General features: G+C 42.6%; 1 protein-coding gene across 3 annotated transcripts; it reads right to left on the bottom strand.

The window, feature by feature from the left end:
- Positions 1-493: 493 nt before the first annotated feature.
- Positions 494-26,396, bottom strand: TCP11L1 (t-complex 11 like 1). Of its 3 annotated transcripts, none has more exons than XM_030560289.1 (11): positions 26,377-26,396; positions 18,581-18,700; positions 17,201-17,367; positions 12,739-12,871; positions 11,466-11,586; positions 10,683-10,903; positions 9,398-9,534; positions 6,612-6,805; positions 3,902-4,083; positions 3,136-3,308; positions 494-2,621 (listed from the first exon to the last, which is right to left on the bottom strand). In XM_030560289.1, exons 3-11 carry the CDS (start codon positions 17,352-17,354, stop codon positions 2,401-2,403), a joined length of 1,536 nt encoding a protein of 511 aa, XP_030416149.1. In that variant the 5' UTR covers positions 17,355-17,367; positions 18,581-18,700; positions 26,377-26,396; the 3' UTR covers positions 494-2,400. The 3 variants fall into 3 exon arrangements, with proteins under 3 accessions (XP_030416149.1, XP_030416147.1, XP_030416146.1); XM_030560287.1 differs by lacking the exon at positions 26,377-26,396 and adding an exon at positions 25,452-25,747; XM_030560286.1 differs by lacking the exon at positions 26,377-26,396 and adding an exon at positions 25,104-25,209.

Genomic DNA, 26,396 nt, shown 5'->3' with positions numbered 1-26,396 from the left:
GATCTCAAACAAGAATATCACAAGCAGAGTAGTTTCTCTCAGGAATTGTTGAGGTGAAAACCAAAACATAGCTTTGGAGCTGCAGCAGCGTTTGGGTTATTGCAATTTAAGAGCACCATCTGCTGTAATAGGTTTGAAGCATCCACTGCGAATACACAAAAATGTTAAGATCACACTGACGCTACAAAAAGGTATGGAGAAATGTAGTAACAATGCTTGAGGACAAGAGCAAGAAATGCCCTCAGTAACTTCTATCTATGGAAAGTATAGCGTTTAAAGGCCAGAGTCATCTAGTCTGAACTCTTGTGTGCCACCAGTACCACCCAGCACCTACACGCTAAATCCAACAACTGAAATTAGGCCAAAGTATTACAACCCATAGAAGACTAGACTATTACGTGCCACAGGCAGAGAACAAAGGGATTGAGGTGCAACAGTGAGACCAAGAGTAGACTAGAACATGGACAATACAAAAAAATAGAGCTAGACAAACTTAAGCTACTTATTTTCAATTTACTAAAGAATGTTCATATATATATTTTCAGGCATTCAGCCAAAAGAACCATCCAACAAAGAAAATGGTTTCCTAATATTGTTGGCAGTTTCGTAATTGTAAAAATGAGGTAAGCTTTGTTTTGCATTGTGCAACCAAAGTTTGATTTAATACACTAATGTGGTGATACATCAAGCAAGTAAAGCTATTGTTATTTTATTCCATCTTCCCCAAAGAGCAGAAAACTGTTAGAGCCGTACATCCGCTCTCAGTTCAAGCCCTAGGAACTAATGAAATTTCAAAATGTGAAGGGAAGTGTAAGTATTAGAATGGGTACCTCCTTTCTTACCACTGTTCTGTTGAATGTGACTGACTAGTCAACCAGTTTATTATTTTATTAATCAATAGTGTCAAAAAATGGCCTTCTTGTAAATTCTTCATTTTAGAATACAGTAAATATTCTATTTTTGTCATAGCGTGCCCCCCCCCCCCCAGAACTCTTAGGACAAGGTACCAGCCTATCATTTATTAACAAGAGCTCACTTCACCTTATATTATCTGAGATGCTAAGAACTTTGGCAACTATTTCTTACTCAGCCTGATGGGTTCTAGCAGCTGAAAAAAGTTTCAGTTTTGCTTTTCACTGTCCTAAACCTTAAATTTACTTCCAAGAAAAGTTTAAATTTCCATATTTTATGAATTACTAAGATCAGAAGTCCTTCAGAGTGCATTTAGAGAAAATCTTGCTAGTTATCTTCTCAAGAATCTAAAATACTTTGAGTTCAAGAACATCTGTAAAACATGAAAAAGCATCTAACACTAAATAATAATCTCCCATGACTTCAAGTGAACTTTAAATAGTTCATTTCCTAATATACCTTTTAAAGTTACTGTTTAAAGTCTTGGTATGTTTCAATTTCAGTGATATTTCTGAAACTATGAGCATATATAATTGTCTCATAAGTCACACAGTTTTAGAAAAAAAGAGGAAGTTTCCTCATGCCTGAAATTCAATGCATAAGTCTTTATCCATCTTCTGAAAATGTTGACTCCTTTTTATATGAAATACTAATTTAAAAAAGTTAACTACCAGCAAAAGAAAGGCAAGAAATGCCATTCTTATCAAAACATTTCTCTCTTGGCCACCTGAAAGTTTTACAAAGAGAGAAATACAGCTGCAATCTTATAGACTGGTCACCCTTGTAACACTATACATAAAAGACGACAGTTATTTGATAACCAGAAAATTCACTACAAAATATAATCATATCATGTTTTTGGTAACTTATTTGCAGATAGAGAGCAAAATTTGCTATAGAAAAAATGTGATTAGCAGAAAGACTAGTAGCCTTATACTATTACAATAAAGTGCTATGTTTGGGCCTGCTCTTAACCACCATGATTCAAGTTTCTTACATCTCACATTTTAAATTATTTCTTCAGTTGTTAAAACAGGATTTCGGAAGGCCAAATCACTCAGTATGGAAGAGACCTTTGCTAATCTTCTCTAGATGAACGCATACATTAACTTCATGGTAAATTGGAGAGTTAGAATGCTACAAAAAGCCCCCCGCCACAAAATCAGCAATTTAAAAATGCAGTCTGGTTGTACAATTGCTTAATCTTATCTAACATCTGCTCAGTAGCAAAAACTACAGCCATAAAATTAAGGAACATACCTTCAGCATGAATACTTATGCTAAAAATGCATCAATTTACCATTTAATTCAAAGCACCTATCCCAACTCATACATAATTTTCCCCTTCAGAATCAGTGCTATTGAGTTACAGTAATAAAACTACGTTTTAATGGAATGCCACTTTCCAAAGCCAAGTTAGTTGCAATTTTTTTTAGCAGACAAAATTAACACTATCTAGATAGCAAACTGGTATGACAATTCTTCTGATTACTCTAACAACTGGGATTCTGCCTTATTCAGTAGTTTGCTGAGGATCACATCATAGTACGGGCTGAACACCATCTTGTTATAGTTGACAAGGCGAACATACTTGACAGCAATTTCTTCCATCTCTCTTTGAATAGGGCCTAATCCCCCAGGAATAGCAGGAAATGATTTCTGATGACCAGAAGTCAGATAGCTCTCCAAAAATGCCTGGATTCGAGAATCTGGTGGGGGGAAAAAAGAACCAAGGTGTTTTTAAATACAAAACAAGAACAATGCATGTGATCTTCCTCCATGGTGCACTACCAAAAAAATTGGCGAGCACATCCTATGTTATGTACTTCAATCCAGAGCTTCCTCCGAGCATAGATCCCAACATTATGTTCTACTGCCTGAAAAGATCATCATTTTAAATAACTACAACTTCAGGCAGTAGACTTGGTGATGCAGGTGGCTTAACAGGTCAGTGAAGATCCAAGTTTAGGAATTCAAAGATCACTTCTACAGTTGAAACTTGGGCAACTACACTTAAATTCTGACCTGATTTTCAGAGTTGCTGAGCTGCCCAAGAGGTCAAGGTAAGGCACTCAACTTTGTCTAGTGGCTCACCATACATCAGATGCAAGTGTTATTAAATAATAAATATTAAAATCATACAAAATAGGTTATTCAGTGGGTTTACTAGCAGCAAAAGAAAAAAACATGTTTGAGAACACTGCATATACACTCCAAGATTACCTATCAATTTGCATATGGTGTTGTCAGAGTTTCCCAATGTCTGGATCTGTCCTTTAAGTGCAATCTCTTTCTCAGCTGTGAATGGCGTGAATCCATGTTGGGAAAGACAGCTATTAACTTCTGCACAGACCTTCTCACCAACAGTAGCCAAAGATTCACTCAGGTTAAAGGAGCTAGAGAGAACATGAAGAAGTAAACCATTCCTTAAAGATTGTTGCTTAGTCATTTATTTTGGCTCTTTACAACCAGTCCAATTATATTGATTTGTGCTGCTTATATATTAACAAAACACTTGTTCCTCTCACCACCACTGTCTACGTCAGTCACCCTAAACCAACAGGTGTCTGCACACATGTATAGAACGAACAATTTTGTGAAGGATGGAGAGGGACTGGTCCAAGCTATGAAGCATGGTTAACTGCCAACATAAGGCTGTGGACTTGGTAGAAGACTTTGCATGAAAAATAGTAATAACAGCATATGAATTGTTTGGCACAGGCATGTCGGATGGGGAGGAAAGGAATAAAGTGGTTAATTTCCTTAGAAAAAACTGCTAGCCTTGTATGCTTGTGTGAGTGAAAGCCCTCCATTCTAAATCACTTGTCCCTTCTATCTTCCCTAAGTTTCTTGAAGTCAAGAGAGTAAGAGAAGCCCATGCAATCAATACTTACTAGGATCACAACAAAATTAAGCCATCAACTACCGCTTCAACAACTGAACATAACATAGCTGAGAGATGCGAGGTAGGAGTCATTCAGATACTCACGGAAGATGCATTCCCGTCAACAACACCTTTATAATGGTTTTGATTTTGTCAGCAAACCCTGGCAGATTGGAAAGTACTGCACCCGCTACGTTGAACATGACCAGGAGGATAGCACCAGTCAAGGTGAGCTGTTCCAGCTCCAGCTGCATTTCCTGAAAGCGGGTGTGGTCCATTAACAGTGTCTGCAAAGATAGAGTAAAATCAAAATGCTGGGCTAACAATGTATAGTGAAAATGAAATTGTGAGGCCATGTAACATAATGAAGATTATTCTGAAAACTAAATTCCTTTAGTACACAGACTTCAAAATTGTATCAGTGTTCCATTCATCTGAAGGATGGGCCAGTGGTACCAATGCCACTCTGAGTAAAATCCAGTAAGAGGTGCTCTGTAAGCAGCATGTTTGGAAGCCCAGAAAGGAAACATTTTATCTCCATTTGCTTCTCCTACAAAATTTCCATATTCACTCCTAAAACCTGATTTCCCAGATAGGAGTAGAATTCAAGGTCACTGTTAGTATATATCAAAAAGATGCATTACTCAGAAAACAGTCCTCTTTAAATTAAAAGCTTTTACTATGGTTACAGTTAGATAATTACTAGAGATTCCTCTCTCTAGGACCCTTCAAGGGATTGGTGTTGCAGTGGGATAGTGCACCAGTCTTTTATTTCCAACACCTAATTACACAATCAGTCTAGTCAAATATGGTCCATCTAATCTGATGTTTTCCCTGTAACAGTCGACAGTGCAAGAAATCCACAATGAACAATTATAGAATAACCTTCCTATGGGAGAAATCTTTCTACACTGGTTAGTGGCTGGTTTATGCACTGAAGATGTTTGTATCCATTTTACATTTTTTATCCTAAGGCAGACCCAAGGTTAGGTCTCAGTAAATGTCTCATCTTAGTGCTTCAAGGATATTTGTTTCCATCCAAATACCACCATTTACATTTATTAAAACTCAGCATGATAGGCGGTGTGTGCTCCAGAAAGATCCAGGAGTGGATTAGCAGGTGAGAACCAAGGTGATTTAACAGAGCTGTGTTGGTAAACTTGCACAATGCCTGGTTTTAACATTTTCAATCCCTTGCTTTAATGAGCACTAATTCAATTCACAAAATAAAAGAATGTTTTTAAAAAATGCTTATGTTTCATCTTTGAATTATTCAGCTTCTATTACGGATGGATTTGTTTCAAGAGAAACGAATAAAAATATTCTCCTTTTGAGATAAAAAGTTAAAATTTATTGGGTTACTACATTCAAAATAAAGCACGAGAGTTATCAATTAATGGATCACATTACACCAATCATAATTTATAGTGAACAATGTAAACTTTTGTAGCTCAGTTGTGAATGTTAGTTTTCTGAACTCTTTCACACGTGCCTTCCTCTCAAAACAGAGTTACAGGGAAATACATGAGATGGTTCATAAGATACAAGTTACAACTACCATAAAGGGGAAAGATTTTGTGGAGTGTTCATCCTGGGTGGGCAAACAGCTGTTTGATTACTTAACTCAATGTCAGTTCTCGACATACTGTATCCCTTATGCTTCTCTTCCATCAAACTGAATAACTCTAGGTTTATAGTGGTACATCAGAATCTAGCTGCACTGCTTCTGCAACAAGCTGAAGGTTGTAAATCTAGTTTAAATTCAGAGGTTTGGGTTCAGAATCTTCCCAGCAACGAACTAGCTGTCCAGGTCTTAGAAAGACAGACAATTCTTCTCCTGCAAAATCGTAAACCCTGAGATTTATGCTGTGAGCCTCATACACAAACAACTATTAAACGGAGACATTTTGCATGCATAAAACCAGACATTAATAATCAGACATCTGCTCAGCCATGCAGAAAGAACTTTCTGAAGCATCTTTTTTCTTTACAGTAGCTGCAACTAACACAACATAATGCAGTTTATGAACCGCTGTAGTGAGAGACCATGTGACAGTGTTTGAGATTTATATAACCCATAGAAAATTACAAAATCATATACAGAAAATTCATAGTGGAACCCCCAAAGGAACACGTGTTAAAAGTAACCTGATAAAAAGAATACATTAGGATTTGTATTACAGTAGCATCCAGGGGTCCCACTGAGATTGGAACACTTCTGTGCTGAGGACTGTGCAAAGTATTGGACTATTCCAGTCCTGAAGAGCTTACAATCTAAATAGACAAGACAGAAAAATGGTGGGAGGGAGAACAGAGGCACAGAAAAGGAAATGACTTGTGCAGTGACACAGAGCCAAGAACAGAACCCAAATCTCCTGATTCCCAGTCCAGTGATCTAGACAGTAGATTACGCTACCTCACCTTCAGTTAAACTTCAGTTTTGAAAAAAAAAAAGAATTTAGAATGGAGTTATCCTATTAAAAGAACTGCAACAGCTCCAGTTAAATCATAAATCTTTTAAAAGCAGCAAAGAATCCTGTGGCACCTTATAGACTAACAGACGTTTTGGAGCATGAGCTTTCGTGGGTGAATACCCACGACAGCTCATGCTCCAAAACGTCTGTTAATCTATAAGGTGCCACAGGATTCTTTGCTGCTTTTACAGATCCAGACTAACATGGCTACCCCTCCGATACTTAAATCTTTTAGTATTTTATGTCAAGAACAAGGTTACGGATCCAAATTATTTCTGCTATGTCACCAAAAACAGTGTAGAAAATTAAATAAAAAGCTACATCATCTCTTAAATACCTACTTCTGGGAAAGGCCTGTGCACATGATCCCACTTAAGCAGCTTTAGATATGCCCAATTCTGTACAGCAGCAGGACACAAAACAGGAACTCCACTAGCAGCAGCACCAACACCAGGGGAAGGTGAATTTTTACACCTCAAATTGGCAAGATCATCTGATGCTTCTTGCAGCCAGTCGGTGACAAAGTCTAGAGAATCTGAAAGAAAGCATTTTGGTAAAAATCTTTTTCCCCCATGAATAGTTTTCAAATAATATCACTATTAGTCTTTCCTACTACCCATGGTGCTAGTTACTGAGATGCATTTTATTTACTTTATGATTCAGAACTTTGGAAGATTCCAAAACAGATTGAACATAGAAAACTTTGTGGATGGAAACCACAAATTAATCTGGCAGTACTACAGACTAGCATGTTGATACTGATTTATAGTGTCATATATTATACTGATATCCTGGGTCTGGGTTTATTTTTAAATGTAGAATTGTACTGTAAATTTCTTGAATTGAAGCCTAGGGATCAGAGGTATCTCTGGGAACATCTACACTACAGGATTATTCCGATTTTACATAAACCGGTTTTGTAAAACAGATTGTATAAAGTCGAGTGCATGCGGCCACACAAAGCACAATAATTCGGTGGTGTGTGTCCATGTACTGAGGCTAGCGTCGATTTCTGGAGTGTTGCACTGTGGGTGGCTATCCCATAGTTCCCACAGTCTCCCTCACCCATTGGAATTCTGGGTTGAGATCCCAATGCATGATGGTGCAAAAACAGTGTTGCGGGTGATTCTGGGTAAATGTCGTCACTCATTCCTTCCTCCGTGAAAGCAACGGCAGAAAATCATTTTGCGCCCTTTTCCCCTGGATTGCACTGGCAGACGCCATAGCATGGCAACCATGGAGCCCGTTTTGCTTTTTGTCACTGTCACCATGTGTGTACTGGATGCTGCTGACAGAGGCGGCACTGCAGCGCTACACAGCAGCATTCATTTGCCTTTGCAAGGTAGCAGAGATGGTTACCTGTCGTTCTGTACCGTCTGCTGTGCCATTGTAAATTGGCGATGAGATGATGGTTATCAGTCGTTCTGTACCATCTGCTGCTGTCATGGGTGCTCCTGGCTGGCCTCGCTGAGGTCAGCCGGGGGCGCAAAGACAAAAATGGGAATGACCCCCCAGGTCATTCCCTCCTTTATGTTGTATCTAAAAATAGAGTCAGTCCTGCCTAGAATATGGGGCAAGTGTACTAGAGAACCAGTGTACCAGAGAGCACAGCCGCTCCGTGTCAGATCCCACAGAAATGATGAGCTGCATGCCATTCTAGGGGGTAACCCTGCAACAACCCCACCCGTTGCTTCGCTCCTCCCCCAACTCTTCTGGGCTACCATTGCAGGGTCCCCCCATTTGTGTGATGAAGTAATAACAAATGCAGGAATAAGAAACACTGACTTTTTAGTGAGATAAAATGAGAGGGAGGCAGCCTCCAGCTGCTTTGATAGTCCAGGCAGGACATTAAATGGTGGGGGGGAGAGGAGCCCTGCATCCCGGTGCTAGGATAGTCCAGGCAGTACAGAATCTTTTCTTTAGACATGAAGGGGGGGGGGGGCCTGATGGAGTTCAGCCCCCAGTTGCTATGATGAGGACACTTACCAGCTGTTCTTTATCATCTGCTGGGAATAACCGGGAGTCATTCCTATTTTTACCTAGGCGCCCCCAGCCAACCTCACCTGAGGCCAGCCAGGAGCACTCACGGGATAATGACGAGGACGGCTACCAGTCCTACTGCTCTGTACCATCTGCCACTGGGGAAGGGAGGGGAGAGGATGCTGCTGTTCAGTGCCCCAGCACCGTGTCTACCAGCAGCATGCAGTAGACATACAGTGACACTGAAAAAAAAGTCAAAAAACGATTTTTTTTCCTTTTCTTTCACGGGGGGTGGGGAGGGGGAGTAAATTGACGAGATATACCCTGAACCACCCCAGACAACGTGTTTGACCCTACAGGCATTGGGAGCTCAGCCAAGAATGCAAATGCTTTTCGGAGACTGCAGGGACTGTGGGATAGCTGGAGTCCTCAGTCCCCCTTCCCCTCCTCCATGAGTGTCCATTTGATTCTTTGGCTTTCCGTTACGCTTGTCACGCAGTACTGTGCTGTGGAATCTGTATCATAGCCTGGAGATTTTTTTCAAATGTTTTGGCATTTCGTCTTCTGTAACAGAGCTGTGATAGAACAGATTTGTCTCCCCATACAGTGATCAGATCCCGTATCTCCTGTACGGTCCATGCTAGAGCTCTTTTTGGATTTGGGACTGCATCGCCACCCGTGCTGATCAGAGCTCCACGCTGGGCAAACAGGAAATGCAATTCAAAAGTTCGCGAGGCTTTTCCTGTCTACCTGGCCAGTGCACCCGAGTTCAGATGGCTTTCCAGAGCGGTCACAGTGGTGCACTGTGGGATACCGCCCAGAGGCCAACACCATCGATTTGCAGCCACACTAACCCTAATCCGATATGGTAATACCAATTTCAGCGCTACTCCTCTCGTCAGGGAGGAGTACAGAAACCAGTTTAAAGAGCCCTTTATATCGATATAAAGGGCCTCATTGTGTGGACGGGTGCAGCGTTAAATTGGTTTAATGCTGCTAAAATCGGTATAAACGCGTAGTGTAGACCAGGCCTCTATTTGAATTATGGAGCAATGTAACAAAATACTGAATTTGGTGGGTTGTTTTGTGTTTGTGACACCAACATGCAAAGGCACATAATTCAGAAGAGGAAAAAAAAAAGTCATACTTGGCTGTTTCTCAAAAATCTTCTGAAACTTCTCTCTTTCATATTCAACAGATTGTTGCATTAAATGCGGCCTAATGCTACTGATAGCAAAGTTAGCCATGTCCATTTTCATTAAGTCTAATACAGAGAAAATTGCTCTGAAGAGAAAAGAAAAGAAAAATATGTTATTCTTTCAAGCAAGGCTGCACATGTTTAAAATGTACAATTTGCAAGACTTACTTAGCATAGATTGTCCAAGGAAATGAGCTATTAAGAACATTAAAAAAGCATGGTAAGTATTTAAATGGAGCTTGAAGTCTTGGGGAAAAGCGCCAGGGTAATGAGGCTTGTTTCCCTGTAAAGAAACTTCTGAGAATGTACTAGAGTCCTTTTCACAGATCAGTTCTCTTGGGACACGTCATCACATGCTGAATTTAGGAAAAAGTCTTGAATTCCAAGCCTTACATATACTCTGACCTCTCTCAACCTGTGCATCTATTCTCCATGAGGGAGCTAAATAAAAATGAAAAGGCTATGGAAGAAATTAACTCCAACATCTACTTACGTGTAAACATTTCCAGTCTCCAAGAAAAAAAAAAAAAAAAAAGGTATTTTCCTCTAAGGAAATCCTTACTCTTGGAGACTACAAAGTTAGGAAATGCCTTAGTCAGGTTAGACACAAATGGCTCAAGACACTACTGATGACAGTTAACAAAAATTCCCTGTAACTGTTGAGAACTTGCACAATTTATTTAAATGAGATAGTAACAAAACAGAAAATGGCATAAGACATATCCAGGCCCTATATGCTTTCCACTTTTAAACACCTGTAATATATTATTACATATAAGAAAGGAGGTGGAGGGGAAGAAATGAGGGAGGAATTGGTAGAAGACCACCCTAAAGCTGAGTGAACATTATTATTTTCTAAATTATTTAACGTATATCAACAGAAAGGAAAAGTGAACAAGGAATTCATGCTTTTCTTAAGACAGTGTCCCAATGGCCAGGGAAAGATTCTCTTACCTAAATATGGCATTTCAGAAAATGATTGTTTCCAATTACACAAAGCTACATACAAATACCTTCAGTTCACCAGAACCAAAAGGGTCTTTGCTAACAGCTGCTGGAATTTTCTTCTTTAGTTTTCCTCCTCTGATTGCTTTATATTTTTCTAGAAAGAAATTTTTGCTAGCAGACTGTATATGCCACCAGCATGCACAGGTAAAATTTGGATTTTTCTACAAGCAAATCTGAAATGAATTAAGTGACCCCACAGTCTGATTCCTTAATGTCATTCCAGTACCTGAATAGTGGGACTATTTCATGAATGTCTTTCAGTTTCTTAATTTCCTCATCTCTAACTGGAGCACAAAGGGTCCCCATCATTCCAATGATGAATTCTGCCAGCCTAGAAATATCCAGGGCCCCATTCACTGCCTCCTGCTTTATCAAATCCAGATCCAGAACTTCAGTAATCTGATTTCTTAATCTAGTATGACCAGGCAATAAGAAAGATAGAAGAGTCTGAAAGAAAACAAATTTTCATTTTGCTTGTTTTTCACAACAAACATTATTGTTTCACCATCTTACAAAAGAACTGAATAATGGTCTGAATTAACAACCAACTTCATAGATTTCTATGCAGATGATGTCTTAATAGTTTTTCAAAACATAGGGCCACAAAAATTACACAGTATATTTTTTAATTATAGTTTTCCTGCATTCTACACAGTATTGGTGTTATTCAGATTGTAAGCTCTTTGGGACAGGGAGGGTTTTTTCGCTAAACCTAGACTGGTGCCTCTAGGTGCTATTGTAGCACAAATAATTAATGTCACATTTTGCTACTGCAACCTCAGAATTATTAAAGTAACATTACCTGCAACCATCCCTTCATCTAACATGACTCGGCATTTCTTGCTTTCGCATTTAATCCCCCCCCACCATGTGTTCATGAAGCCTATAGATAAAACTATCGTCTAGACTTCTACAGAGCATTTTGCCATCGCTGTATAACCGTGTGTATAGTTTGCATATTTGTGCCATGTAATCTCTGTAAATTATTTCTGATGTCACACCTTCTTACCTCTTTAATCTCCCCAACAAGTTTAATTGAATGATCATATGTTGGTGGATCTTCACTTAACTGGGCTTCCAGACAGTCCCAAAAAGCTTTATGTACAATCTCTTTTACAGTTTTCTCCAGGCTGTTAGTAAACATAACAATATCAAAAGATGACAGTTAGTATCTTACATGTAATGAATTAGAGAGGTTTAGAGGAGAAAATTGCCATTTTAAATCAGGCACAAGAGTATAAAAACTGGAATGATTTGGAATGGCTGACATCACAGCTGAAAAGATACAGAGCAGGTGAAAAACAAGACCCTTAAAAGCATCCAGAAAACGCTACGTCTAAAAGTAATCTATAAAGAGAAGACAAATCACAAAATCATAATTTATTTCATCTTCACATGAACAACATCAGTGTTTCTTAGCAAGACACAACCAAATTAACTTCCCTAGAAGCGGTGCAAGTCTTTTGGGTAAAATTTGAAAAGTGAAACCAGAATGTCACAGCAGTGAGGTATTTCCTTCATGACTGAGCACAACTCACCGCTTATCAAAATGCATGGGCATTAAGATATTTTTACTAAATTGGACGGTCAAATTCAGAGTTAGTGTAAATAATCCCATTACTTCAACAACAAGTTTCAGTGTTTTGATTTAATTGTGCAACTCTATTGAAGCTGCAAATGTTCACACCAGATCTGAATGTGGCCTTGATCCTTTTCTGAAGATGCATGGAGCTACCTTGAAATTCTTACTCCATTAAGCACTGAAGTTCAGGCAAATCCTGAAAGCAGTAACCCATTTGTTCCAAGAGCAACTTAAGGGTATGTCTAATGCTACAGCTGCAGCACTTCAGTTTGGACATTACCTATGCCGACAGGAGGGGTTTTCCCATTAGCGTAACAGCAATTCACCTCCCCGAGAGTCAGTAGCTAGGTTGACAGAAGAATTCTTCCATCAACCTAGCACTATCTAAATGGGGACTTACGTTGGCTCAGGGTTGAGGATATTTCACAAACCCAGCCGACATCGTTAATCCAACCAAATTTTCTAGTGTAGACCAGGCCCAAGAGTCAACTTTAGAGAGTTACTACAAAGGAAGAGGATGTTAAAGAATACAGAAGAGTAAAATAGTGGTGCTAGAATGAAGAAGTGGTGAAAAGCTAAGAAACACATTACAATTCTTTTCATGGAATTTTTCCCCAAAAGTATCTGCATATTCCACTCTTTACATCCAAAGGACTGATATAAACAGCTATTTCTTTCTTTCTATCAGTAACCATCTTACCTGCCTTCTGGTAATTCAGCTGGTTTAATCTGGAAGCCTCCATTGACTACAATTTCATGTGCTAACGCCATATTGGAAACTCCTTTTGCTGTTTCCATCAGCTCTTCCATCGATACAACCTGAGGGGGACTTGCTGTAACATTAACAAATATATGACATTTATTTATTCTTTCAGAAGCTGGAGGTAAGATCCTCCTCCACCTTTCTGGGCCTCTTTCCACCAGTTGGCCAGTACAAAGGGGATGTAGAGCCAGTAGACAAGCCCAGCTGAGGATTCCCTTGATGTCATAGATCTGATGAGGCTGCTTCCTCTACCACCCCAAAGGGACATGTCTACAGCACCGTTGTGCTCCAATCAGCCATCAGTTAGGCCCCAAAATGCCTACAACCTCTGCTGCATCAAGTCCCTCCTTAAAACACACATCTTCTTTTAGGGCAATAAAATTAAGTCCTTCCCAGGTGAAGAGGACAAACCATTTCTACAAAATATGCAGACAATATTGTGGGGCCAACAAGCTTCATATGCAACTTCACCATTCCGTCCTGGAGATTTCTGCTGCATTTATTATGTGCACATTAACATTTGGATTATACATTTTTCAAGGCAGGGCGGGATCTCACCTTCCAAAGTATCTGTAAAGCACTTACACCGCCACCACGCAAGAAAACAGCTAGTTTTCCCTTCTCTCCTTCCAGTGGAACCAACAACCTACTTGCCCCCCGTTTCCTGAAACCAAGGTCTTGCTATTCTTAACTTGCTAATGATTTCAAGGCCTAGCCTGTGCTCTGATGCCACAGCTCTTCTCCTTCCATTCATCTCCTTCCATCCATGACCTTTACCAATGGGACACGGGTTGCTTCATATCCTAGAGCACAGCAAGAAGCCTGAGACTGGGGTTTGGAGTGGCATGAGAATTAGAAAGTGCACACAGGAATGGGAGGCAGCAGGACACCACAAACACCAGGCCCAGCTTTCATTAGGTAGTAAAGGAAGGAGGTAACTAGCTATAGAAAACTGAGAGGTGGAAGGTCACTGAGTGGTAAAGCCAAGACTTGAAAACAGTACCAACTCTCTGAACATAGTGGGAACTAGCGCTCAAATTTGTCCTGACTTAGGTTATATAACATCCCAGTGGGCCAGGGCTGATATTGCTGTGATACTGAACGCATTTGCAGCATGTAGCAATAAACGTGGCAAAGGTGGTGATGATATAATAGGTGCTGATTAAGAGAGTAATGCTGCACCCACTGAAATCAACTGGAGCTTTGCCGCTGACCTTCTCAGGAGAGGGACTCCCCCCAAGTTGTGCTTGTAGCAGTGCTGACGTCAGTGCTAAGCAGCATAGACACAGAGCAGGCCTGCAGCAAGCTATTCCGAGTAATAAAGCATGTGCCTTCCAAAAACTGAGAAGAAAAGGGAAAAGCTCTTCTCTGGTCCAATCATCTGTGAGAAGAGACCATATCATTAGTGCCATCAGAATAAGAGAGGGCTGGCCAGACTTCTCCCCAGCTGCACAGAAGAAAAAGTGAGAAAGAGGAAGATAAAGAACAACAGAAAGCAAGGATTGGTTGCTCTGTCACCCTGTGATTGTGATAATTCTGTTGCTTCAATTCCAATTTTGGCAAAAACATTATATATAATTACACACACCCCACACTGAAATAAAACCCCTTGATCCATACTAATCACACATTAGGTTAATTTGGAATAGATTTTTTTAGATTGATTAACAGGTTTATATGATTGGGTTTATGCAGGTAGCAACCTTCCACAGGGAACAGGCCCTTCATTAAGAAGCCTTTCCCCAATTGTCTGCTATACAAAGTGTCATTTACTTAATAAAGAATTACCTGTGCCACTTTGTCAAACAGCTCTTCAGTTCACCCAGCACTCTATACGCTTGCATATTACTGCCTAGGGTTTGATCCTGCACAATGCCTGTGAGGAGTCTGAAGTGATGAGCAGACAGGCAGTGCACTCAGCCTGTGTTTAAATCAAAGTGCTCTTGCTTGATTGCCAAATTATTCCTGCCTAACAGCAGAAGTAAAGACTAAGAAGGGAAACTATAGCTAAGCACCTAATTTGTATGCTGAAAAATGCACTTAAGCACATCTCTTCAGACACACACACACACACATCTCCTGACTGTAGCCCTTTCTTTTCCCAGCTTTCATGACTAGCTACCTCTCAGTGCAGAGGATTATGCCTAACACTTGACTTTTGCTTTTGCTCACATGTGTACTGCAGCACACTGGACTCTCTGAAGGGCATCTTGCAATTTTAGGGCTAAGAGCATAAATCCCATAGGGAATGTCTCCTGTGTTTGACAACTCCAAACACCATTATGCTCAACAAATAATTAGCACTGGTTTTAAAAACAGAAACACAGATAAAATGCATTGTATTTGCAGGCTTTAATATCTGTGGTAATTCTGTTTCTTTAGCCATAAGCAGAGATCATACCCAGGGGAATTCCCATTTGCTTTTTCATTTGTTTTATCTATGGGGACTTGCTAGTCAGAACAGACTTTTCAGAAACAATAGTAATATCATAACCAGCTCCTACACTAAACACAAAAACACCAAACCAGAAAGACCATACTCCGGCAATAAACTTTAATGCAACATGATGATCTGGCAAGAATGTTTGTCACTGCCCTGTAGCATTAGGACTGAAAATGTTTCCAGCCCTATTAAAGCTCATTAATTTTCAGACTTAAGGTACACTACACTGCCTGGCAGAACCAAAAGCTGACATAACCTTCAAAGGGACCTTACCCCCCAAAAGAGGTCAAATCGAAGGGTAAGGAAACAACTATTAAAACTATAAACCAAAGGCTACAACCCTCCAGAAAGCTAAGCGGATGGATTGGATGACGTACAAGCAAATGAGCATACTATATTGGGCCAGATCCTGTAAATACTTAGACACTCAAATATTCCCACTGAAGTCAGATGACTCACAGGGTTCTCAAATTGGGGGTCGTGATCTCTTATTACAGGGGGGTCACAAGCTGCCAGCCATCATCCTCAAGCCCCGCTTCACCTCCAGCTTTTATAATAGTGTTAAATACTTTTTAAAACGTGGTTTTAATTCATAAACAGGGGTCGCCCTCAGAGGCTTACGGTGTGAAAGAGGTCACCAATACAAAAGTTTGAGAAGCACTGAGTTACTCAGATGCATAAGTATTTGCAGGTGCAGGCCCTTGGTTAGGATCACAGACACAGGCATGCACATGACACGTGTAGAACACACCACTCTACTGATTCTGGCTCACTAATGTTAGGTGGAAAGGGCTGAAGTTTATTAATATCCTGTGCTTTTCTTCCCCCTCCCTTATGGGTATCTCTAGGCACAAGCGGACCTTGTGACCACAGGACCTCTATTTGCCTGTGGGCATTCAGTAACAGTAAGGTTTAAAGTAGATGTAGATTTCACATAGTAGTAGAGGGTGTAAAAGACACCATTTCAAATGTTCATAGGAGCCCTCCATATGACCAGAGGTTGTTCTACAATAGCACTTATATTCTCCCCCAACAAAACACAGCACCCAGAGAATGACTGCAAGAAACCTGAATGCTGCTCCTTGTGGGCAACAGGAACTGCTAGAGCAGGACACGCAGAGCTCTTTCCCCCACCACACAGAGGCTGGCTAGGATATAGAGTGTGCCTCTGAGACCCTGCTAGTTTGGGACCTAAATTTGGATCCCTGTACTTTTCAAAATCGACCAGATACAAAAGCACAGAAAACAATTATTTAGAAAATGACAAATGGCCAAATTCTGAAGCCCTTATTCATGGAAAATGTCCCATTTATTTAAATAAAAGAGTTTTGATAACATAAGGATTTAGCCCAGTAATTGCAAAAAGTGAACTGAAGTAATAATTCTTCCCTAGAAGGATGTGGGTGGTGATTTTATGATGGAAGGACAGCCACATGTGGTAGCAAGCCCACAATGTTTCTGAGAGCCTTCCACCCACATTAACTTTAATAAGGATAGAGGGCATTGTGCATCGTTTAGGATCAGGCCCTAAATAACCAAGGATAGTAAAATTATAAGTTGATGACAATGGAATTCCAGGACTTCTTCCAGTGACAGCTTTCACTTCCTTCCTATAACTAACTGGAATGAATTCCAAGCTTACTCTGGGGGAAGAAACATTTGCTGGTTTCTATTCTGGTACTGTGGCCTGATCAGGAGTGCTTGAGGGGTGCATTAACTTATGGTAGTCTTATCCAGCCTCCCTATGGGCTGCTTCACAGGACAGAAAAGCCAATGACATTAAAGGAAAAAAAAAGTTTTCTTCTCCTTTTTAATTGTTAATGATCGATACAGTATTTAATTAATTACACAATAGTTAATTGTGCAGCACGCAGTGAGCCTTTAAAGGAATCTAAATATTTATCTTCACAACAAGAAAAATATATTTTTGTACTTTATTTTAACAGATTTGCTTACATTGAGCTCTGTTGCATCTGTATGGACTTGAGGTACCTGGTCGTATCCTCTCTCTCACAGATTGATCTGGGTTGTTCAAGCTGTCCTCTTGGATATCTTCTGAATTACTTGATTTTTCCTCACTTGTATGTGGAATAGTAGGATCCTGAGACATTTTCAATGTTTCTCTTTTTAGGGAAGAGGGGAAAAAACAAACACACACAGAATGGAACTGAATTGATATACACTCTTCCTGCCCTTGCAAAAAACAAACAGACAAAAGCCAGCAAAATTCCCTGTATAGTTTTAGATAAATCAGAGATCCTCCCTCTTGATTTTTTTTAAAGGTTCAAAATAAGGAGATCCTTTCAATGCAGTTATTATTTACTCAATATTTTTGTTCACAAGCCCTCATAAATTTGAAACTGTTTCCTTCTCATAATGTACAAGATACAGATATACCTCTACCTCGATATAACCCTGTCCTTGGGAGCCAAAAAAATCTTATCACGTTATATCGAACTTGATTTGATCCTCCGGAGCACGCAGCCCACCCCCGGAGCACTGCTTTACCGTGTTATATCCGAATTCATGTTATATCGGGGTAGCGGTGTATTTTAAGATTGCTAACGAGTGAGTGACTTTTTAAATATATATTAAAAGAAGAGACCCTTGAAGCAATTTTATGCACACACATCACTTGGATTTTGAAATTAGATAAAAGAAGAAAAGTAGATTACATTTTTAAACTACCATTTTAGACATTATCCCTACTAAGGAGTGTAATAAAGTGTTTTGCTCATATGTTCCAGAACTGAAGCCAAATTCTGCTCTGACTTATTATCAGAAATCAGTGCAATCCATCTGAAAACAATGGGATCAACCTGAAGATAGTGAGGTAAATCAATGCAGAATCTGGTTCCTAAATTTTAATTTCAGAGGCATGATTTATCCCAGTTAGGAGGATTTATTAAAAAACATAAAAAACCCTGATTTAATAAACAACCAGTAGTTGTGGACATTACAGTGTTGGATTTTACAGCATATCACATCACATGCACTTTAGAATAATCCTTCGGTATACTGCAAAAGTGGCATTTTTTAAATATTTTGCTCAATTCAGTAACTTTACATCCTTCACAGGAAAACGTGAATGTGAAATAGTTGAAGCAATTTGCAAAGACTATCTACTATACATTAAGTTACTGTTCACTGGTTGTGGCCTCAGGTAATAATAAAAAATAAATAAATACCACCTAGCTCTTAAATGAAAAGCTAAAAACATTTTAAAATATATCACTGCTCTGAAATCAAATATCCAGCATCTCCCCAACCTCCCATTTCATAGAATATCCTCTGCATGAAAATAAAGGGGGACACACAAACAAACAAAAAACTTACTGTTTCACTTAATAATATCCGTGGATCACAGGCTGCAAAAGATGAGAAAGTCAGGCTGTCAGCAAGAGAAACTGTCCCAGGAGCACCTCAAGGTTATTTAAGGCAAACTGGAGCATAGGCCTATATGGATGAGAATGTAGCAGGAAGTAAAACAGAGGAAATACAAGAAGCTGCTCTGTGTTTTTAATACAATAATTAAAAGATTGAACCTGGTGCATCCTACCTCCCTCATCTTAGAGGAGATAACAGGAAAACTCATCATGAATTATTTTGTATTACAGTAGTGCCTAAAGGGCCCGACTGTGGGAGGTGCTATACACATTCATGCAGTAAGAGACAGTTCTCTGCCCCAAAGAACTTACAATCTAAATTGCCAAGACAGATAAAGGGTATGAGGCAGAAAGTATTATTCCTATTTTACAAATGGGAAAGTGAGACACAGAGAGGTTAACTTGTGTAAGGTCACACAGGAAACCTATGGCAGAACCAATAACTGAACCCAGATCATGTGTGTTCCAGTCCAGCGTTTTAGCCACAAGACCAGCCATGCCCCAATCTGTAAGTTGCGCCCTAGAGAGGAAAAGCTATGCCACTCATTTCTCTGTACATCTCTGAACCAGCACCAGAATCGCTGACCAGCTCTATAGCACATTTCTAATCACTTGAGCCATCCAACCTCTACGTACAGGACTCCATCCAGTACAAACATACCAATGACCAGAGCACCAATCCTGACTCCAGGACATCAATCTAATACTCAGCCAAGACAAGAAATAGATCTCATCCATTGAATATGGTTCTGTAACCCACATGGATCAGCCAGCCAAGCTCCTTGCCCCATGGCATGCAAAGGATAACCTGAGCTCTTTCCAATAGTACAGCAGCAGCCACAACCAAGTTCCAGAGCCACCACGTCCCCAGCATATGAGAAAGGTAAGGATAGCGACACCAGGATGTTCAATGAGCAGAAAGAGTAGAGCAAAGGATCTCAGGCCTGGAGAATGAAGGGTCACAACTACAGTGAACAATGCAGCAGTTAGGAGGATGAGGTCTGATGACAAAAAAGCATCTAGAAGATGAATACAATGACGGATGCTGTAGAAAAACCTAAGATGGATAAGGTAGGTCTTGCTAAACAAATGAAAGGGGAAAAATTGAAAACAATTTCCATTCACTGTTTCTTGGAAAATAGTGCCAACACAAAATCTCCCCAAATATAGAAAACAAATTGGATTGTTACTATCTATCCATCCACATAATGTGATTTCCCCTACAGTCCCAACCTGCTGCTTCCTCTGAAAAAATGGTTCCAGAAATTCTGAATCTGAAGTGCAAGCATGGCTGTATTAAAAGCTCTCTCTCCCCTTATACACCACCACCATCACATCTGAGCACGTCACCATCATTAATGGATTTAAACTTCACAACAACCCTGAGAAGCAGGGAAGTACTATTCTTATGTATCAGAGTTGTAGCCGTGTTAGTCTGGATCGGTAAAAGCAGCAAAGAGTCCTGTGGCACCTTATAGACTAACAGACATTTTGGAGCATGAGGTTTCGTGGCTGAATAACCACTTCATCTGATGCATGTAGTGGAAATTTCCAGGGGCAGGTACATATACGCAAGCAAGAAGCAGGCTAGAGATAACGAGGTTAGTTCAATCAGGGAGGATGAGGCCCTCTTCTAGCAGCTGAGGTGTGAAAACCAAGGGAGGAGAAACTGGTTTTGTAGTTGGCAAGCCATTCACAGTCTTTGTTTAATCCTGAGCTGATGGTGTCAAATTTGCAGATGAACTGAAGCTCAGCAGTTTCTCTTTGAAGTCTGGTCCTGAAGTTTTTTTGCTGCAGGATGGCCACCTTAAGATCTGCTATTGTGTGGCCAGGGAGGCTGAAGTGTTCTCCTACAGGTTTTTGTATATTGCCATTCCTAATATCTGATTTGTGTCCATTCATCCTTTTCCATAGAGACTGTCCAGTTTGGCCGATGTACATAGCAGAGGGGCATTGCTGGCATATGATGGCGTATATTACATTGGTGGACGTGCAGGTGAATGAACCGGTGATGGTGTGGCTGAGCTGGTTAGGTCCTGTGGTGGTGTCGCTGGTGTAGATATGTGGGCAGAGTTGGCATCGAGGTTTGTTGCATGGATTGGTTCCTGAGTTAGAGTTTCTATGGGGCGGGGCGGTGTGCAGTTACTGGTGAGAATACGATTCAGGTTGGCAGGTTATCTGTGGGCGAGGATGGCCTGCCACCCAAGGCCTATGAAAGTGTGGGATCATTGTCCAGGATGGGTTGTAGAGCCCTGATGATGCGTTGGAAGGGTTTTAGCTGGAGACTATATGTGATGGCCAGTGGAGTCCTGTTGGTTTCTTTCTTGGGTTTGTCTTGCAGTAGGAGGCTTCTGGGTACACATCTGGCTCTGTTGATCTGTTTCCTTATTTCCTCGTGCGGGTATTGTAGTTTTGAGAATCCTTGGAGGAGATTTTGTAGGTGTTGGTCTCTGTCTGAGGGTTAGAGCAGATGCGTTTGTACCTCAGTGCCTGGCTATAGACAATGGATCGTGTGGTGTGCCCAGGATGGAAGCTAGAGGCATGAAGGTAGGCATAGCAGTTGGTAGGTTTTCAGTATAGGGTGGCGTTAATGTGACCGTCACTTATTTGCACCGTGGTGTCTAGGAAGTGGACCTCCCGTGTAGATTGGTCCAGGCTGAGGTTGATGGTGGGGTGGAAGCTGTTGAAATCATGGTGGAATTTTTCCAGAGTCTCCTTCCCATGGGTCCAGATGATGAAGATATCATCAGTGTAGCATAGGTAGCGAAGGGACGTGAGTGGACGAGAGCTGAGGAAGCGTTGTTCCAGGTCAGCCATAAAAATGTTGGCATAGCGTGGGGCCATGCGGGTGCCCATAGCAGTGCCACTGATCTGGAGATAATATATTGTCATCAAATTTGAAATAGTTGTGTGTGAGGATAAAGGCACAGAGCTCAGCAACCAGTTGTGCTGTGGCATCATCAGGGATACTGTTCCTGACAGCTTGTATTCCATCTGTGTGTGGGATGTTTGTGTAGAGAGCCTCTACATCCATGGCGGCTAGGATGGTGTTTTCTGGAAGGTCACCAATGCATTGTAGTTTCCTCAGGACACTCCCTACACTAACACCAGAACAAATCAACATAGCCCCAGAGTCCCGACCAGGGTTATTCTACCTACTACCCAAGATCCACAAACCCGGAAATCCTGGATGCCCCATCATCTCGGGCATTGGAACTCTCACTGAAGGACTGTCTGGATATGTGGACTCCCTACTCAGACCCTATGCCACCAGCCCTCCCAGCTATCGCCGTGACACCACTGATTTCCTGAGGAAACTACAATACATTGGTGAAAACATGCAGTGATTTCCAGCCGTGGCTGGGATTTAAAGGGCTCAGGACTCCCCGCGGCTGCCAGCAGCCCAGAGCCCTTTGAATCCCAGCCCGTGACTACTGATTGCCCCCTCCCCAGACTCCTGCCCCAACTGCCCCCCAGGACCTCCACCCCCTATCTAAGCACCGCTGGTCCTTGTCCCCTGATACCCCTCTCCCAGGACCCCTGCCCCTAACTGCCCCCAGGACCCCACCCCCTATCTAAGCCTCCCTTCTCCTTGTCCTCAACTGCCCCCTCCTGAGACCCCCTCAACTTTCCCCCAGGACCCCACTCCCATCTGTCCCCTGATAAACCCCTGGGACTCCCATGCCTATTCAACTGCTGGCTGTCCCTGACTGCCCCTCCGAACCTCCGCCCCATCCAACCCCCCTGCTCCCTGTCCCTTGACTGCCCCCTGGAACCCTCTACCCCTTCTCCACCTCCCCGGCCCCCTTACCATGCCACTCAGACCAGCGTGTCTGGCTCCGTGCAGCTCCAGACAGTTGCCATGCTCCACCGTGGAGCCCAAACCCTCCCCCCCCCCCCCCCCCCAGCACCTGCCTTCCAGATTTGAACACCTCAAAATTCAGGAGTGCTCAAGCTCAGTTTGGGCAGCTGTTACTTCATTTCTCCCAAATCAAATATACTGATCCTCTGTAATTTGCTGTAGAAAAAGTAGGATAAAATTCAGCAAGAAATGCTTATTAGGACTGGAATTGCTATCTTCAACAGCCATTGCCTTTTTGTTTGTTTGAAAAGAAGACAGTGATATTGCATTGGCAAATTCCCCATAGAAAGAAAGAGTGGAACAAAAGAATAATAAAGGCACCTCAACTTTTCCTCATTTATGGAGGACAGTCTTATAATATGCATCCAGATATCCTCCAATCACACAAGCTGAAAATTGTTCCACTTTACTGCAGCTCTGTAACCATATGGGAACCAATCCTGTCTGTGTTTTGTGCACATCCAAAATTCCTGCTGAATGACTTGCCCTGGGAGCGAGTTACCAGTGACCCAGGGCTGGGGGGGCCGGAGGTGTGGGGGGGGCACTGGTGGGAGGAAGCCCAAGGCTGGGGCAGCAGCGGGGTGGGGAGAGGAGGAAAGGGGGAAGCCCAGTGCTGGGGCGGGAGGGGGTGTGTGTGGGTGGGGGGAGAGCCCAGGACTGGGGCAGCAGGGGGGTGGGCGGAGGGCACTGGTGGGGGGAAGTCCAGTGCTGGGGTGGCGAGGGGGGGGAAGAGCCCAAGGCTGGGGCAGCAGAGGGCTGCGGGTAGGGGGGGAGGACCCAGGGCTGAGACGGGGGGCAGCCAAATTTTTTTTTTGCTTGGGGCAGCAAAAAACCTAGAGCCAGCCCTGGGTATTCACCCACGAAAGCTCATACTCCAAAACGTCTGTTAGTCTATCAGGTGCCACAGGACTCTTTGCTGCTATTATCCTTATGTTACAGATGGAGAAATGGAGGCATGGAGTGGATTAAGTGATTTAATCAAGTTTATATGGCAGATCACTGGCAGAGCCAGGAACACAGACTAGAATTTGGCAGACATAGGCTATCTCACAACCTACTAGAACATCCTTCTTATGCTACAGGCTGCACTCTAATTAGTCAGTCTCCACAAAATAAAAGACCAACAGCTATACTCTCCAGGCTACACAATTTCACATATAGAATAAAAATTATTCTCCACAGTTCATCTGTGCAGTGTCACTCTGAAATCAAATGCCACCTGATCAAAGACCTTTTATACATTTGAGGCAGTACTTGTTAGGTTAGTGTCTAATTTGCAATGGTCTATTTTCACTAGATTGTTACTATTGTCTATTAGAATGTATCTAGAACAACTCCCTTTTGCACTGGTCAAATAAGCTTAACAATGCCTCTTCAGAATCAGCTAGCTGCATCTTTTGTAAAGAGTTTGGAGTCCATTCAATTAAATGAAAAGAGTCTGTTTCATTGGGCTTTTCTTCACTTTCTTCTGAATAAAGAGAGAAATGTAACAAAAGTTAAAATATTAAATTTTTTAACTTAAAAAATAATAATTTTCCTGGGCATGGCTCATTTCATCCAAGAACCTCAAACTGTCCTGCAAATATTGATGTTAAATAAATGTCACAAAGCCTCTGTGAGATATTATTCCCAGTTTTACAGATGGGGATACAAAACCGCAAAAATGTTTAGGTCCCAATACTGCAATGAGCTCTGGGACTCATTCGTGTGTAGCTCATTGCGACATCAATATCAAAATCACAAATCAAGTCATCGCCCATGCTGAGCATCTTGACAGATGCTCCTCACCCTTTAATAAGTCTCTCGTCCAAAACCCACTGACTTCAGTGGGAGTCTATTGATTTCCATGGCCTTTGCATCAAGCCCTATTCACCTAGTGAGAACCCCATTTACAACTTCACATCATCATAATAGTAGTGAGCACTATTGCTGTCTTCTTTAGTAAACAAGCCAGGGAATCATGGGCTCTAGACTGCCAAGGCAAAATAAGCATGCAGAAATGGTTAACATTTACCTTGGTTTATTAATCCTTCCACCCAGTCCCATAATATGATGCCCTGGGTCGCTACTCTGCTGGAGCGGACCTACTGAATTAAGGCAAGTACTGGAGTTGTTTTGTCTACAGTATTGCATGATTTTGCTAATGGTTCCTTATCACTCCTTTTGGGGTGCGGAATATTAAGAACGAGGAAGTCAAGCCAAACACGCACAGTAGGATGGCAGGAATAATAAGCTTTACCCAAACCCTGCTGCGTACCTCAGTTATCAACCCCCACCCCACATGTAGGGCCAGAACTTCAACCTCACGCAAAACAACAGAAAGCAGGGCCTGACTCAGCACTGCAGCAGGGACAGGGGGGCCTTTCCGCAGACAGGGAGCCCAGCCTGCCAGCCACAAGCCGACGCACGGGCTGCTCCCCCAGCAGGGATGCGGGACGGAGCCGGCCCCGCCAGCAGCGGGCGGGCGGCCCCAGCCCCTAACCGGGGAGGGAGGGGGACGAGGTGTCTCTCCAGCCCCACAGGGGACAGGGAGCGGCTCGGGGCGGACACAGGGGCGCGGGTGCTGGCGCAGCTACCAGACCATCGGCCAGGCTCCGCGCCCCTCGCTTACCTGGGCGGCGGGCTGAGGAGCCCGTGACTCCGGGCACCGGCAGCGAGGCAGAGGGCGTGGGCGAGCGGCCACGGCTCCCCCCGCAAGCCGGGCCCGGGCTACGGTGCGCGGGCGCTTTGCAAAGGGCCGGGAGCGGCCAGCCCCGCGCAGGGCGGCGTCATGGCTCTGAGCCGGGAAGCCGGAGTCACGGCGGCAGCATCCGCAGCGCGGAGTCTCTCGGGGAGCAGCGGCCAGCCAAGGCCCAGGGGCGGCGCCGGCTGCACCAGCCGCTGGAGGGGGCTGCGGGCAGGAGCGAGCCGGCTGAGGAGGGGAGCGCGGGGCGGTGGCTAGCCCGGCCCGTAGCCCCACCTGCTGGCGCGTGGGGGCGGCCCCGCTGCTTCGGCCAGTCTGCTGGGGTAGGAGGGAGACGCTGCGCCACGGACAGGCCCTAGCGCCCCTGTGCTTCGGCCTCAGCCTTTAGTCCTTGCTCCCAGGGAGATGCTGCTGGGCTGAAAAGCGCTCTACGCAACGTCCTCAGATGCTACATAGCGTGCGGACCTTCTCCTTGGAAGCAGGGAAGTGTGTTTCCCCTCCGAAATAGCCGGGCCTGCCAGCTTTACTGCACAGTCTGTGGTGCTGGGACACACACTGGGGCGACTCTAGTTCTCCTTTTACGCTCGTGTCTGGTGTAAGCATAAAAAACCTCTCTCATTTTAAAAGGGTGAAACCAATTCACAGCATCAAATTGGCAAGAACCTTTTCCAAGACACCCCCTTCTCCACCACGTTTCTAACCACACAGAAGAGGAAGGTGAAGGGGGGGAGGGTTTCTTTACAAAAGAAAACAGAACATGGCTGACATGCTATGAGTAAAGACTTTGTATAGAAAAGGAAATTTATTTCCTGTTAAAAAATATTGATCCCTTAATTCTTTAAAGTGCATAATTTTCCTTCCAACCTAGCTACGGTTATTTGATTCAGTAAAGGTCTTATAATGGAACACTAAAAGCCCTTAGGGTAGATAGCTTGCAAAATTGATTGTTATAGGGTAGGTTCTCTTTCTTTACTTACACCAGGAGTCCAGTGACAGGAAAGCTTATGCCCAAATTAATCTGTTAGTCTTTAAGGTGCCACTGGACTCCTTGTTTTTGTGGATCCAGACTAACATGGCTATCCCCTGATACTTGACCCCAACCACAGGATTAGGACAGAAAAGAATTTTAACAGTGACAGAGTTAGACTGATTACAGCATTCAAATTATAAAGCTGTTGTAGGGTGAATGCAGAGTACTTACCACTATCTCCTTGTGGCTGT

This window comes from Gopherus evgoodei, chromosome 4, assembly GCF_007399415.2.
Source record: "Gopherus evgoodei ecotype Sinaloan lineage chromosome 4, rGopEvg1_v1.p, whole genome shotgun sequence".
Taxonomy (NCBI): Eukaryota; Metazoa; Chordata; order Testudines; family Testudinidae; genus Gopherus; species Gopherus evgoodei.
Note: the sequence above shows the minus strand (reverse complement) of the source record. Positions and strands in the feature narration are given on the sequence as shown.